At 31.9% G+C, this 17,560-nt stretch overlaps 1 protein-coding gene across 1 annotated transcript; it reads right to left on the bottom strand.

Annotated features, from left to right (window-relative positions):
* Positions 1-2,689: 2,689 nt before the first annotated feature.
* On the bottom strand, positions 2,690-4,610 carry LOC142636904 (pentatricopeptide repeat-containing protein At1g08070, chloroplastic-like). Its single transcript, XM_075811192.1, has one exon. It carries the CDS (start codon positions 4,553-4,555, stop codon positions 2,696-2,698), a length of 1,860 nt encoding a protein of 619 aa, XP_075667307.1. The 5' UTR covers positions 4,556-4,610; the 3' UTR covers positions 2,690-2,695.
* Positions 4,611-17,560: the final 12,950 nt, after the last annotated feature.

Raw genomic sequence — 17,560 nt, 5'->3', positions numbered from 1 at the left:
AAATACACATTGCAATAGAAGATGGGTCTTGGAGATTTTTACCTTAGATTCTTGTTGAGAAATGGCACAAACCATGGGGAGTGATTTGGCGGCCAAAAATCTAGTGATAGTTAACCAAGAGACCAAGAGGTTAAGGGAGATCAAGTGAGAAAGAGGGGGAGGGGATTGGCGGCACATGGAAAAGAGAGGGGAGAGATGTGTACGTGAAAGTGAGAGAGAAAGGAAGGCCACTCCCATTTTACACTTGGCCCATTCCAAAATTTCTTAAATGCCATCACAAGCTTAAATATTAAAAACACCTTTACAAAAATAATTAACAACCTTACTGAAAAACATGGAAGCTAAGATGGTGACTACTGGCATTTCATGAAAGTCCGTGAAAGTTATATTACTGCAAGCTTTCCTCTTTGTCGTTGTCTGGATGTATCATGTAAAATACTGGTTAGAAGTATAATTGTCAATCTTATGTATAATAGTACTGGTTAGAAGTATTATTCATTACATGCACTTGTCATAATCACTGTTGTTAGTCATAGTCATATTATTGAATGTTGCATGTTTTTTGTCAGTCACAAGTATTGTTTGTAGACCTGATTAAAAAGAATATTGAAGTATGTTATGTTATTTGTTACTTGCATTATGATATGTTGGAAGCACTAACATTGTTTTTTCCTCCTGTGAGATGAACTTCCAGTCATCATCATACCAACCTGCAGGTATTGATCTCGTTTTTAAATTTGAATGGACACCAAATGATTGGTTGGCAAGAAAAAGAAGAGTGCATTGGAGAAGAAAGAAGCTCCTTTAAAATGGGAGCAGAAGCTAGAAGCTGCTGGCTGATGCCAAGGCAAAGGTTGTGATTTATGATGACAGCCTGAGGCAGAAATGTTGCAGCTCTTGAGAATACAAGAAACTCTACTGCATGATGTTTGGTGGATTTATTGGATAGATTATACTAAGTAAAGATTTCTCCCTTGCCTTTGCACCTGGACAAATTTATTGGTGCAAGAATAATTTCTTTGGATAGCATTTAATGTATATTAGTAAATGGTTACTTCGTATGATTGTAGCATGCATATGCTTATCCTAACAAAAATTCCATAAATAAAATAAGGGAATACGGCTTCTTTAATTTTATTTAAAATCCTTGAAGTCTTTTACATGTCTAATGCAGATTATAAGCTCCGGTCAGCTAATGTCATGTGTACACAAGATATTTACAGTAACAATGAAAATGATAATGATATAAGCTAGCTCTTCTAAGCCTTACTACCAACTGCAATGGGCCTGCTATGTGAATACCCTAAACGCTGTAGATCATATCTTTATAATTATCAGGATCCCTCCAGTCCTGTTTATCAGTAAAAAATTATTTTTATGGTTTAACCTTCTAAATTATCATTATTGTTTTTTTGTTTACTTCACACACCTTTGAATTTTAAAGTTTTTTATGCCAAGCATGGCTTGGGATCAAACACATCTACAAATTGTATAATAGACCAACCAATGAAATGTTGGCAGTCGACTAAGCCTGCACAAATGTTTGAAAAGTCATTACCATGGAAAGAAGAGGAACTTAATTTACTCACAGAAATCATATCATTATGGGAAGGCCATAATTACAATCGTGTATGATAGTCTTTATTAGAATAATGATTTAAATTCTTCAAAATTTCAATTTAAAGAGCCAAATCTAAATTATATCCATCAATCTATTACTGCTCACAATTTTCTGTGGAGGAAGAATATATTCTGTTTTCACCCATGTCAAGTCCAGAAACAATGTCACGAGAGAGCTTCCAATAATAAAATACGAGTCTACGATTGGTCCATACTGATCCTTAAAACTCATGCCACTACAATATACTGTCATTGAAATCTGTTCTTTGTTTTTCTTAGCATTGTTTCCTTTTCCTACTGATATGTCTCAGTTTCAATATCAAGAAAGCATGGATAATATTGGAAGAAAGTGATTACCAATTTTTTTTCCAATTAAGCATCTTTGTGACTCATTGCTGCAAATAACTAGTTTAGAAACAGAATTTTTTATCATCGCCATCACTACTCTGAATATTCTGAAGTTGATTTAATTTGTCTTTCCTAGAACCAAAAAGGAATATAATCCTCAAATGGTGAAAATAGTTTCTACTTGGAGGAGAATCAGTTGCAAATTTCAATTAGCTAAGAGCATTTATTTGAAGAATTATTGTCGGCAACCTTCTATGATGGCATAACTGATCTTGCTTTTTCACTTATGGCAAGTCTAGAACCAAGGAAGACCGTATACATGATGATTGGTCCTCTCTACCCAAGGCCATCACTACTACTAAACATCAAAAAGCAATAAATTGGCCATTCTACATTCACATAATGCAGTTCTCGTGCTGCATTACAGCCTTCAAATTATGGTATCCATTCCATACTCAGGATGAAAAGTTCCAATATTGCTTTTGTAAGGTGGCATATCATAGCAGCCTCCCATTTTATTTCTTTTTGTATACTTTGGTTTTGACTCAAACTCAAAGCACATTTTGGATATTCTTAAGGAGTTCTTTGCCTTGTTAAAGTTTGCTGACTGCCAAATTTCAGTGCTACCTTTCAATTTCACTAGCATTTAAGAATTTCATATTGTAATTACAAAGATTAGTAAGTTTACTAGAATTTAAATCAAGATTTATTTCACTGATTGACAATCCTAGATCTCTGGGTCAAAACCTTCAGCTTGTATAACTTTATTGATTCGAATAATCGTCTCATATATAGAATCCATTTCACAATGTGAATCATCAGCAACAAAGAATTCATGAACTACACCATCTATTTCAATGAAAGAGCATCCAGGAAGCTTTTGGATTCTCTGAAGAGCCATACTTTTCCGCATGTTTTTTACATCAGACCACCTCGATGCTGAAGCATATACATTGGATAATAAAACACGTGCCCCACACTTTTTTGGCTCCAATTCTTCAATCCTTTTGGCTGAAAACTCTGCCAATTCGATATTCCCATGACTCCCGGAGGCAAAAAGCAAGGATCGCCATATAACAACATCAGGTTGAATGGGCATTGCACTGATAAACCTTTCTGCCTCAGCCAAGAGGTTAGCGCGGCCAAGAAGATCAACCATGGAACCATAATGTTCAATACGAGGCTTGAGATTGTAGCTTTGAGTCATGTGATTGAAATAGTGAAACCCTTTATCTACAAGTCCAGCATGGCTACAAGCAGACAAGACTCCTAGAAATGTAACCTCATTTGGCCTAACAATACCACCTGACATTTCCATTTGTGAAAACAAGTTCAATGCTTCATCAGACAGCCCATTCATGGCAAGCCCAGTAATCATAGCAGTCCAAGAAAACACGTCTCTCTCGGTCAAATGCAAAGCATGAAAAATCTTGAGGGCACGTTGGATATCTCCGCATTTAGAATACATATCAATCAAAGCATTCTTGACAGAGAGATTGAAGTGAAAGCCTGACCTTTCACAGTGAGTGTGCACCCACCTTCCCTGATCCAAGGCACCAGAATGCCCACATGAAGAAATTACGCAAGCAATGGTAGCAGCATCTGCTGTAACTCCGCGTGCTTGCATTTCCCTGAACAATTCAATGGATTCCTTGAACAAATGCGAATGTGCATAACCGGCTATCAAACAAGTCCAACAAACTACGTTTTTGTCCGGAATTGTATCAAACACCTTTCTAGCATGTTCCATTTGCCCACATTTTGCGTACATGTCTACTAAGGAGGAACCTAGTATCACATCTAAAACAAATTCATTTCGTACAAGTAATCCATGGATTTTACGACCCATGTCGAGAAATCCAATCCTTGCACAAGCGGTGAGAGCATTGATAAGAGTAACCCCGTCCGGCCTTGCATTAACATCACACTTGAGCATTTCATCAAACACCTTCAAGGCATCCCAATAACAACGTCCTTGTATACACCCAGAAACCATACTGTTCCAAGACACCACATCGCGAACAGAGAGTGGTATTTCATCGAAGACTTGGCGAGAATTGTGAAGCAAGCAGCAGAAGGAGTACATGGAAAGCAAAGCGTTTTGGACGAAGACATCGTGTTGGAGACCGAGTTTGAACGTGAGGGAGTGAAGCTCTTGACCTTTGTGGGAAATTGAGAGACGGGCACAAGCTTTGAAGAGGAAAGGGAAAGAATGGCGGTCCGGGAAAAGCCCGAAACGGCGGCGCATGAGATTGTAAAGAGAGATGCATTGTTGTGGTGAAGCAGTAGTGTTACTGTTACTGTTAGTGTTACTGTGTGAGTAAGCTTTGAACATGAAATTCCAGGCGAAGATATTGGGGTTCTGGATTTGAGAGAAAAGGGTGTGAGGGAAGTGGAGATTGTTGGCATTGGAGTGAGAAAGAGAAAGAGAGAGAAGCAGGAGTTTGCTTGATACAAATGGGTCTTGGAAGAGACCTGAAGCAATGGAATGGGACAGAATTTGATTGAAGTGCTTGGAGTTTTTGGATACTACTCTATCATTTTCTATGAGAGACAAACAAAATCTACCAGCACTGTTACAAGTCATTGATTTTCGGCCTGACGACCACTATAACTCAATGAGAGGTTTTCATTTTGTTTCCTTTCTTTCTAAGCTGTGAGAGAGAGAGAGAGAGAGGGGGGAAAGGAAAAAACAAAAACAAAAAAGAGGAGAGAGAAAAAAAAGTATAAAGAATGAAAAAAAAATTAGGTTTTTATTTTTTAATTTTATTTTTTAAAATTGAATAGTTATAATGAGAAACGATGATTTGAACATTGTAGGTTAGAAACACGCTAAGAAGTGTCAACTAGTTGAGTTATGAGGATCGGCTCACATATGTAATGGGTTGTTTAAAATGGGTTTTTAGACCAAATAAATTTGACTAAAACCCCACCAAGCCTGATGTGAATGTCGGAAAGCCGAAATTTTCTTATGAATTGATTAGTATTGTTTAAGACCTCTCTTTTTCTTTTTGGTTCTTTTGTTCGTGTAAATTTTCAAAGTCAAGTCTCATGATAAATTGGGTTTTTAAGGATAGAGGGAGATGATGGGAGAATACATTAGGAATGCAAATCCTCTGTACCACTTTTTGTGTATCTCTCTATGTTCCACTAATCACTACTTACCATGTATATGATTACTTTCTATTTTAAACTCCAGTTATTTTATAAAGAAAGTAAAATGAAAACATGACAAATAGTGATTGGTGGAACATAGAGTGGTACATAAAAAATGATACAGAAGATTTGGACTCATACATTAGTGGAGAAGAATGTAATAATTACTAGTTATTGACCCGTGCTTGGCATGAACTATTCTTTAATCGATTATGTTTGCATGCTTTCCTCCTTGTTGATGTCTAGATGTATCATGCCAAAATACTAGTTAGAACTTAGAAGTATAATTGTCAACGTTATGTATGCTGTATTGTTCATTATTTGCATTTGTCATAATCACTGTTGTTGGTCATAGTTATATCATTGTACGTTGCACGTTCATTGCCAATCTTGTGTATTACATCACAATTACAGGTGAGTCCAAGTATTATTTATAAACCTGATCAAAAAGAATATTGGAGTACGTTCTATTATTTGTTACTTGCTTAGTTGATTAATGATATGATGGAAGAACAAACACTGTTTTTTTTCTTCTGTGAGATTTACTTCCAGTCATCATCACACCAACATGCAGGTTTTGAGCTGACTTTTTAAGTTTGAATGGACTCCAAGAGGTTCATCCAATTGATTGAGAAGAAGAAAAGGAGCGCTTTAGAGAAGAAAGAAATTCCTTTAAAATGAGAGCAGAAGAGAGGCAGAAATATTGCAGCTCTTGAGAACACTAGGAACTCTACTGCATAATGTTGGTGGATTTATTGGATGAATTGTACTGAGTACAGATTTCTTCCTTGCCTTTGTTTCTGGACATATTTGAAGATGCAAGAAGAATTTCTTTGAGACAGCCTAATGTATATGAGTAAATGACTAAATGGTCACTTCGTTTGATTGTAGCATGCATATATTTATCCTAATGTATACTGTCACATTTATTGAGTAGTCTTAAACTCATGCGTCTACAATATGCTGTCACATTTATCTGTCTTTCTTTGCCTTTTTTTCATTGTTTCCTTTTCCTACTGTAAGTCTAACTTTTAGTATCAAGAAAGCATGGATAATATTGGAAGAAAGTAGTTACTGAAACTTTTTCAATTAAGCAGCTTGTGACTCATTGCTGCAAATTACTAGCTTAAAAGCAGACCACTCTACAAAAAAAAGAATCACAATCTGAAAATTCATCAAGCAAGTTCTGTACAGATGATAAAAGATAGGAATTATGTCATGGCACTCATAATGAATAAATGTTGATAGTGGTGACAGTTAAATTGATGCATACTTAACAAAAACTCAAATATTAAAAAGGTAATATGGCTTCCTTCATTAAATTTTTGGAAGACACACGTCTAGAAGAGAAGTCCAAATCTTCTGTCCCACTTTTCCTGCTCCACTCTATACACCACCAATAAAAATTTGTCACATGTTCACCTAATTAATTAAATACTACTATTAATTAATAACGGTAGCATTTAATAAGTCAATAATGATAATATTTAATTAATTAGGTGAACACGTGGCAAGTCTTTATTGGTGGAGTATAGAGTGGAGCAGGAAAAGTGAGACAGAAGATTTGGACTTCTAGAAGAGACCTCCATTCAGCCTATTTCATGCAAAGACAATAACTGCAATTAATAGTAAGAACGTAGCCAATAATAACAAGAATACTCGTATTTTTCTCATGCTTGTCACCAAGATACCTGGTGTCCTGTTCTTTGATACAAAATTTAGTGTATAATTTACCTACTGCACCTTTTTTGATTTATTACACTCCATATTTACTGTTGCTAAGTATGTGTTAGGATAAAGAACATTTACTAAAGAAAATGTTTACACCTTTGGCAGTCTAGTTCTTGAGGTGGAACTAGCAGATATAGAATGACAGATATATCACTGTTAACAGGCTTGCCCAAATTGGTGAAGAGTCACTACCATGAAGGGTGGGAGTGATTCAATAGCTCATAGATGCAGGATTTAGGTGATTAAGCAGTATTCTATTGTTGCAATTTGGAAAGGAATGAGGAAGAATAAATGTAGACAAGGTATACGAGATATAATTACCGGATTGTACCAATGCATTTGGTTTTAAAGGAAAAGAAAGAAATTGTAATTATCATCATCATTATTATGTTTAATATAGTCCTCAATTGGTGCAAATAGTTTCTACTTAATCTAAAATCTAAAGCATATCATTTATTGTTGTTACGCTCCTATTAAACCACATCAGCAAAGCAGCAGTCAAATTTGGTCGATTTGGTCCAGCCGACTTCGGTGCACTTACTAAAAGAATGAAAAAAGATGGGAGTCTATTCTAAATTCGAATTTATTAAAAAATATAGATCTCAAACTCGTTTGAATAATTACAATTGACAACCTTCAATGGAGGTATAACTGATCATGCATTTCACCTATGGCAGGTCTAGAACCATAATGGGCTTCCAAGTAAAATATTGTTCTTAAATTGGTTCAATTGTCTTAGTTTTTACAATATACAATAATTTGTGAATTTCTTCTCGCTTTTTTCAGGTATGTTTATCGATTATAAAACTATTGTTAATGTTTCTTTTATCATAATTGGTCATTATCATGGGAAACATATCTACTATCCAGTCAATTTTGTTCCACTTAATCGCTATCTCATAGCCACATATCTTTCTAGTTAAGAAATGACAAAACTTTCTCTTGCTACATGAATTCAATTTTCGTATCATCTTGGGAAAAGCCATCTTTTTTTTATTTTTTTTAACAATGTTTTTGTTGTTTGATCCAATAGCGTTCCGTTAAATAGGAACAAATTTGATAAATACTGATAAGTCTTGGATGGAGTATCCATAAAACTGGCAATAAATCATCTAGCGATAAATCAATAATTTGAAGTGCTATTCTGCGTATTCTTGATAAACCTGTATTTATCATAGGTTTGTATAGTGTAATAGGGCTGCAATCGTTGCTATTGTGATCGAAGGGCTCTTAAGTGCTTTTGGGTATCAATTAAACACTGTTGTCATCATACTTTATTCAAACATTCCACACAAGTTTAATCTCTACTAAAATAACATGTTCCTTGTGTACGCAAATATTCAGTACAAATTTACTTTCTACTAAATAATATGTTTGTCATCTGAAAACAATACAAAGGTGGTCAAAGGTTGAGAGGTATTTGCTCTAGAATCATTTGTTCTTGCCACTAGTATTGAGTCTTAAATTTGAATTTTTTCACCAAGATGTTACTTCCAATGCTTGGCAAGATGTCATGGACAAGGAGATCACTATCTTGGAATTCAATCACACTTGAATGTTGCTCGTTTATCTAGTGGCAAAACCCCAATGAGTTTACAGAATTAAATACAATCCTAATGGTTCTGTAGAGAGGTATGTAGAGACATATAAAGCTAGGCTAGTAGCTAAAGGGTACACACAGGAAGAAGGTTTGGATTATTCAGAAGCTTTTTCCTATTCTCACATTCCAAAATTCTCTTTACTTTTCTAGATATTTTTCTCTTTTTCAAGATTTTATCATGGATTTTCTATCTCCATATATTTTTATAATATTGATAACTTGTTATTAGTTTCCTCCAATATTTTAATAATTTTTCCTTTTTTTCTCAAATATTTCAATAATTCTCATTGTAAAAAATTATAATATTTAGTGTTTTATTTTATAGACAAAATAGAAAGATGATAAATGTGGTATAGTGATTTCATCATAATATATATGTTTACAAAGTTCAAAATTGCATGATATATGGGCTAATATGGATAGACATGCTTCATGCCTATCAAGAATGCAAATATTGTTCTATCTTATCACTGGAAAAAAAAACGTTTTGGTAAAATAAAAATGAAATATTCTTCTTCTTTATTTATTTATTTATTTTTATATTCTTGATTGAATGTTATTAAATTTATTTATTTATTTTGTTGGAATTTATTTCAAATGTTATAAAAGCAACTAAATTTGAGCAAGAATGCTATATTTAAAATCAATTTTTTCTTATATAAATCTTAGAAAAATGACATCAAAATTTCATGAAACTAAAATAATTAATGCACCACTTAAATTAATTAATATAACAAAATAAATATATTTATCCTTTTAGTAATCTTTTTAATTACAATGAATAATTACTACAATGTTGGTTTATATATGTGTGTATGTGTGTGTGTGTGTGTGTGTGTGTGTGTGTGTGAAATTATTGAAAGGAATTATGAAATCTAAATGCTTAAGATTAATTTTAGCGAATTCACAAATATTAAATTTTGGTGGTTTTTTATGTCAATTGTTATCAAAGCAATTAAATATGAGGAAGACTGTCATATTCTAAATTTATTATTATTATTTCCATTCCCAATAAAAATAGTTTCTTATATAAATTATATAAAATATTCATATAGATTACTTTAATATAAATAATTAATGCACAACTATAGATAAGTAATATATGCATTTACTCTATTATCTAATTCAATAATTAATACTTTGATATAAATGCAAACTTTGAAATCCCAAATAAATAGAATTTTCTTCTTCTAATAATAATAATAATAATAATAATAATAAAGAGAATCTCAAGGCATGAGTTACATGGAAAAACCTCATATTCTCCCACATAACCACATGAGATCTCTCCTTTTATACGATTATTATTCTTATTATTATTCTAAGCAAAAAATAGTTTCTTCTATATTTCTTTAAAAAAAATTGTTTCTTTTATAATTTTTTTATAAATAATCATATAAATTCCTTCAATATAAATATTTGATGCACAACTATAAATAATTAATATATGTATTTACTCCATCCGTTAATTCAATGAATTAATACTTTGATATCATTGCAAACTTTATTAAGGAGGAAGCCTATGTAAAGAGAATAAGACATGCACTACATTGCAGAATCTCTCTCTCTCTCTCTCTCTCTCTCTCTCTCTCTCTCTCTCTCTCTCTCTCTCTCTCTCTCTCTCTCTCAATTGTCTCTTGATTTTTTTAAAACCATTTGTGTTTTTTATTTAAAATGTTCTTTCAAAACGAATTAAGTTAAACAATGTTTTAACATTTTACTTCTCTGTTCTCTCAGTTTTTGCTTTTACATATCGTATGTTAGAATAAATATTGATTTTTGAGAGACCTATTTGGGTGTATTGGGATTTGGGTTATTGGGAGAGTGGCTATACACCATCTCTTATATCTCCAATTTTCGGTGGGAGTACTATCTGGATGTGCTTTCCTACAACTGCTACTACCAAACTTGTTGGTTGGATTGAAACTCAATCTTCTCTCAGTCTTTTGGTTTGCTGGTAGTAATATGTTACCCTTTTTGATCGGTGGTTTTATATAAAGAGATGTTTTATACCTTGGACAAAAAGGATAAGCAGTGAAATTGAATTAATGTCAACAACTACAAAGTCTTCAATGGCCGCATTTAAGGTGCTTTGGAGGCTATGAAAGGAAAAATATATATAATTAAATCAAAACTCATCTCATCATCTCAAAATCCTTAAATTGGGATCTCTCCACGATATGATGTCATGCCCATGGATTCAACATATCTTCTCTTTGTTGTCACAATGACAAATACCTCTCTCTCTCTCTCTCTCTCTCTCTCTCGGAAAAAATCTAGGTACGTGCTCTAGACTATCACAAAGAGGGTGGGCCCAACATGTGGGTCTCACCATGGGGCCCACCCACTTTGTAAGAACTTAGAATATCATGTCTTTACACATATGTATGCTCAAATATGTATGATTGAGCAACGCAAGATGTTCTATTTGGAGGATGTCTATTAGCCTTCTAACTTGTGCTTCTTTCAACATATAATAGTTTTCAAATTATTCATCAAATAAAACGTATTTCTTGAGGTTTTCTTAATATTTCTATTGTAAACTGATTTACTAGTGAGGTAAGTCACTAGATTAGAGGAATGATATTGATAGTTGAATATGCACCTTTAGATTGATTCATTCTCTTTGCCCATTAAAGAGTAGAACATAACACTAACGTTCATAAAATAAAATAAAAAATAAAAAAGGAAAGAAAAAAAAGAATATAACATGACATTAACAGTCCGCTTGGGTTGCCTTGAAAGAAAATTTTTTTCCCCTCCATGAATCATTTTGTGTAAATAAAGCTTTTATTTTGAAGTAAAGCTGTGAAGTGGGCCTTCAACTTTGTTGAGGAGTGTTGTGGACTTTATACCTAGTTCGTGAGGTGAAGAATATCTGGGCATTTCAAGCCCAACCTGTGAGTTAGTAGATATTTGGGCTTTCGTGTAGTGGACAAGGATTGGGCTTCTAAGCCTATTTGTTGTAGTAATAAGCTTCAGGCTTTTAACGTCGTGCTTCAGTAGTGAAGAACAAATCAACTTCTAATTTTTCCAAAAATGTAAGTTCGTAGTGGATACTAGTCAGTGGTAGTTCATTGTTTGTCCAGAAGAGGAATTAGAGGGCATAAAATAAGCCCTCAAAGAATTTTACAAAAATGGATAATTATTGATGCATATAACTTGTTACACATTTCACTAAACACCGTCTATAATAAAATCATGTTTTGAAAATACGATTTCAACTTTGTATTTTGTAAACATATGGTTTAAGTATTACCATTATTTATGAAATTTGTTTAGTATCTACCATTATGATCAAGTACAATGAAGTTCCTTTTCTCTCATTTTTATGATGGCAACTCCTCTCTTTGCCAAAGATAGATGTAGAAAACGCTATTTTTTGTGATTAGGGTTTATTGTTATTGTTTTGGAGAAAACTACACTTTACCACCCTAAACTATATCTTAGATTACACTTTGCATCCTAAACTGTTTGATTACACGTTTTGCACCCTAAACTATAACCTTTGTTACACTTTGCACCCCAATGTTAGTTTTATTGTTAAGTTAAATAGAAATTTATAACACATGACTTGTATGTGATTTTTACCTAGATGGCACATAGTTTAAAGACGAAAACACCATCTTTCCAATCAATTAAAAACAAAAGCTCTCTCTCATGTGATAGCATCTTCTTCTCACCAAATCAAATTCTGTCTTACTCTAAATCCCCAATAGTTCTCATGCGTGCCCAGCAGCAGCTCTCCCCCTCTCTCTCCGCCAACAGCTCTTCTCTTCTTTTGAAATTCTTCAATTGCTCCTCTAAAACATGATGGTCATCATCTTGACGTATTTTTGTTTGTTTTGAATACAGATAATTATAATAAAATCTGAGAGATAATTAATGCAAACACATACAACCAACATCTGAAGAAAAAAAAAAAAAAGTCTGGGCCTACCATATGAGATATATGTATGGCTTTCTTTAGTGATGGGTCAAAGCATACATATAACACAGTAAAAATCTATAATAATCAATATTAAAATAAAAATTTGAATGGATTCAATCTTTACATACATTTTTAAAAGCTCATATTAGTCTTGTCTACCTTATATTATTCCCCAAACTGTATCTGGACTTCATGTTTTAAATAGTTTTCTCTTTTTTTTTTTATTATTATTATTTTTTAAAACTTGATGTAGATTTCCATTTTTTTGCAGCTTAGTATTATTTTACTTAGTGGAGCAACTGAATGATGAGAGAAAGGAGAGGAGTTGACGCATGAGAGCTGTTGGGAATTTAGACAGATATTGATTTGGGGAGGAGAAGATGCTAGCACATGAGAGAGAGCTTTTGTTTTTAATTGATTGGAAAGAGGGTGTTTTCGCCTTTAAACTATGTGCCACTTAAGTAAAAATCACATGCAAGTCATGTGTTATAAATTTCCATCTAACTTAACAGTAAAACTAACTTTAGGGTGTAAAGTGTAACAAATGTCATAGTTTAGGATGCAAAGCATGCAATCGAATAGTTTATGGTACAAAGTGTAATCTAGGATATAGTTTAGGGTGGGAAAGTGTAATTTCCCCGTTGTTTTGAGAGAGGAGTTGCCATCATAAAAATGAGAGAAAATAGACTACCCTATGTATCCTCCCATAACTCCATCTTCAGCTTTTTTGTTTAGCATATTAATAAGAAGATCTATTACTCGCCAGAATGCAAAACTCAACCAAAAGCTGATCCAGCCACTGCATTATCAAAGAAAGAGCCTCACATAACTCATCATTTCCATCCCATACTTTCAGTATCTCGCACAAACTCCTGTTGACATCATGTTTGATCAATCAAAGGGCAATTTAAGGGCAATTAAAATCTGTATAACCTGCTTCTCTTAAGATATTTCTTGTTCAAATGATCATGATCTTGAATGAACTCAATATTTCTTTAACGATTACATTGTTATGGAAATTGCCAACCAAAAATCCTAATGATTGTTTTTCACAATTGGTTACAAACTTACAAATACATGGATTCGTAGGAATATATATTCTATATAATGCAACTGGAAAGATAAGAACTTTTTTTTTTTTTTTTAGTTTTTCTGTTCTTTTACTTTAATTTGGTTATAAATTGATGGATATAGTTATATATACTAGATCATGTCACATTAACTTCCAGTATATTTATTGCATAACTTTATAATACTCCCCACATTTACTCCACACACACTCAATAAAAAAAAATTAAAAATAAAAACCTCTATTTATTAATGAAAATTTATTAAAACAAGTCTAATTTCTAACAGCAATAGCAATGCAAATGGAGAAACAACAATGGATGAGGTAATTTGTGAGGAATTGGTGTTGTAACTATAGCTTAAAGGTTAGTTTTGTCCTCCCCAAGAATCAATAGTATCATTGAACGATGTGAGCGAAAATAATCTATTTATTACTGGAGCAACATATGTTGGCACATAAACTAGAATTAAGTCCTTTGTTCCATTCAGTTCTGCAAATTAAGAAAGTTTGATTGGAGTTGGGGCAGGTTTTCTTAATAAAATTATGGAAATGGTGTGCTTGAGAGAGCAGTATTGGCATATGAAAGAATTTGAATAAATGAGTTCTATGTGCACTGAAGAAGAATAGAAGATTAATAAATATATATATTTTTCATATCTCCAAGTGAAAATGGCTTTGAAAACTACAAAGAAAACCCACTGAATACATTCTCAAGTCCAGACAAGGATATCTCTGTTAGCAGAAGCAGTAGTAACTCCAACATAATTGTAAGGAAATAAAATTTAAAGCAATACTTGCAAGATCTGAAAGAAGTTTTATTTTATAATATCTATATTAAAAATAAATAAAAAAAATAAAAAAAGCTGCAAAACTACGACCATACCAAAAAAAAAAGGATTTCTTTTCCAAAATTGATGGACTATAAGTTATTAACTGCTAAATATTACAATAGAGAAACGCATAAGAGGAGGCACATCTGACAAGAAGTAATCTAGCCAATTACAGTGCAGTAATGCTTGTTATACATCAGAGACAGAAGATTATAATGTGCATATTAGCAAGCTGTAGCATTTCCAAAACAACAATCGATCAAGTATAAGAGACTTAAAGGTTATGGTAACAAAACCTGAGGACTGAAGTATATTTTTTACCCATTTTTATATTCACAATAAGATCTTGCAGATCATCATATATGAAATTGAAACAAAGAACATACCATATTGATTAATGTTCTCAAAAGCATGCAATGATGAAGAAAGTTTCATATCAGAGTTGTTGTATGATAAATAAATAAAAAAATGGTATTTTTAAAAACTGATTGACTGAATTATGCAGCAATCTTAAAAGGGAAATCCGAGCTCCAACTATTGCAGAAACTTATTAGTACTTCAGAGGAGTTTAAGAACACATTGTTCTACCAATTAGCTATATCAAATCTCAAATCATTTTTAGCTAGCAGACATTCAACAAAACAATGACGGTATCCGATTTAGGAGTTATAAAAATACATAAAACCCAAAACCCCAGATTGGGTGGTGGTAAAATGAATGAAACAGATTCAACGAAAAAAACGTTAGCTCTAATAGTATATGACAATATTTAAACCTAAATAAGGTTTTTAAAATTTGAGTAAATTTAGAGAGTCACTAATATGATACATTGATATTGGTTTAGACATATATAATTCTACGCATTTGTTTCATAGATAAACTAGAATCTCCTTGTAACCAGAAGTTTTCTATATAGCCTATTTTTTTTCCTCCTCTCCTTCCTTGTTCCAAGAATCAAAACCTTTGAACTCAACCATGAAAGCAAAAGATTCAAATTATTGTTCTCTTAAAAGAATAATTGCTTGCTTATTTATATTTATGATTCTCTCTTACTCGTTTGCAATTATATACAAGCCATATTATTATCCCAAACAATCTTTCTCAGTCCATCAGCAAGATAATTCTGCGATATCATCACTTGGTCCAACTCCTACACCCACACACCAATAGTATTGGAGATCTTGAGGCTAGGCATGAAGAATGTTAGGTGGAGATGATGACACATTTTTATACTATCAGTAACTTGTTATTAGTTTCCTCCAATATTTTAATAATTTTTTTTCTCCAATATTTCAATATTTTTCATTGTAAAAAATTATAATATTTAGTGTTCTATTTATAGACAAAATAGAAAGATTATAAATGTTTGAAAATTGCATGACATAGTGACTAATATGGATAGGCATGTTTCATGCCTATCAAGAATGTAAATATCATGGGTAAAATAAAAATGCAAATATTCTTCTTCTTTTTTTTCTTTTTCTTTTTTTATTCTTGATGGTATGTTATCAAATTTATTTATTTGGACTTTGTTTCAAATGTTACAAGAGCAACTAAATTTGAGTAAGAATACCATATTAAAAATCAATTTTTTCTTATAAAAATCTTAGAAAAATGACATCAAAATTTCATTATACTTAAATAATTAATGTACCACTTAAATTAATTAATATAACAAAATAAATAAATTTATCCTTTTAGTAATCTTTTTAATTACAATGAATAATTACTATAATGTTGGTTATATATATATATGAAATCAGTGAAAAGAATAATGAAATATAATTGTTTAAGATTAAAGTTAGTGAATTCACAACTATTAAATCGTGGTAGTTTTTTTTGTGTCATTTGTTGTCAAAGAAATTAAACATGAGGAAGACTATCATATTCTAAATTTATTATTATTATTATTATTATTATTATTATTATTATTATTATTCCTAATAAAAATAGTTTCTTATATATAATTTATAAAATATTCATATAAATTTCTTTAATGTAAATAATTAATGCACAACTATAGATAAGTAATATATGCATTTACTCTAATGGTTAATTCAATAAACCAATACTCTGATATAAATGCAAACTTTGTCGAGGTGAAAGTCCAAATCAATAGAATCTTCTTCTCAAAAATAAATAAAAAAGAATCTCAAGGCATAAGTTACATGGAAAAACCTCATGCTCTCCCACATAGCAACATGAGATCTCTGCTTTTATGTGATTATTATTGTTATTATTATTCTAAGCAAAAAATAGTTTCTTCTATATTTCTTTAAAAAAAATTCTTATATAAAATTATAAAAATAATCATATAAATTCCTTCAATATAAATATTTAATGCATAACTATAGGTAATTAAAATATGTATTTCTTCTATTGGTTAATTCAATGAGCCAATATTTTGATATTAATGCAAACTTTATTAAGGTATAAGCCTACATAAAGAGAATAAGACATGCGTTACATTACAAAACCTCATACTCTCTCACATGAGGTCTTTACTTTTATAAAATATCTCTCTCTCTCTCTCTCTCTCTCTCTCTCTCTCAATTGTCTCTTGATATTTTTTAAACAGTTGTGTTTTTTTTTTTTTTTAAATGGTTTTTTGAAATGAATTAAGTTAAATGAATAAACGATGTCTTAACATTTCCTGAAACAATGTAACTTCTTTGTTCTCTTTGTTTTTGCTTTTACATATTAGATAAAGTATTGATTTTTGAAAGAGCTATTTAGGTGTATTCAGGTTTGGATTATTGTGAGAGTGCCTATACGGCCATACAACTACTACTACCAGACTTGTTGGTTGGATTGAAACGCAATCTTCTCTCACAGTCTTTTGGTTTTCTAGTAGTAATACTAATATGTTACTCTCTTCGATCGGTGGTTTTATATAAAGGGTTGTTTTATACCTTGGGCCAAAAAGGATAAGCAGTGAAATTGAATTAATGTCTACAACTACAAAGTCTTCAATGGCCGCAATCCTTCTCTCTCTATAGCTCATTAGATTGGCTAAGCTATAAATAGGACTAATATGCAATACCAATGCAATATCTATAAATGTATGATGTGCATTTGAAAATGATTGAGCAATGCAAGGTGTTCTATTTGGAGGATGTCTATTATTAGCCTTCTAACTTTTGTTTCTTTCAACATATAATAAATTTCAAATTATTCATCAAATAAAATGTATTTCTTGAGGTTTTCTTAATTTTTCTATTGTAAACTAATTTACTAGTGACTCTATGTAAGTCACTAGATCATAGGAATGATAT

This window comes from Castanea sativa, chromosome 5, assembly GCF_040712315.1.
Source record: "Castanea sativa cultivar Marrone di Chiusa Pesio chromosome 5, ASM4071231v1".
Lineage (NCBI taxonomy): Eukaryota > Viridiplantae > Streptophyta > Magnoliopsida > Fagales > Fagaceae > Castanea > Castanea sativa.
Note: the sequence above shows the minus strand (reverse complement) of the source record. Positions and strands in the feature narration are given on the sequence as shown.

Coding starts and splice junctions, on each gene's coding strand:
- LOC142636904 (XM_075811192.1), bottom strand. CDS start 4,555: ATGACTTGTAACAGTGCTGGTAGATTTTGTTTGTCTCTCATAGAAAAT.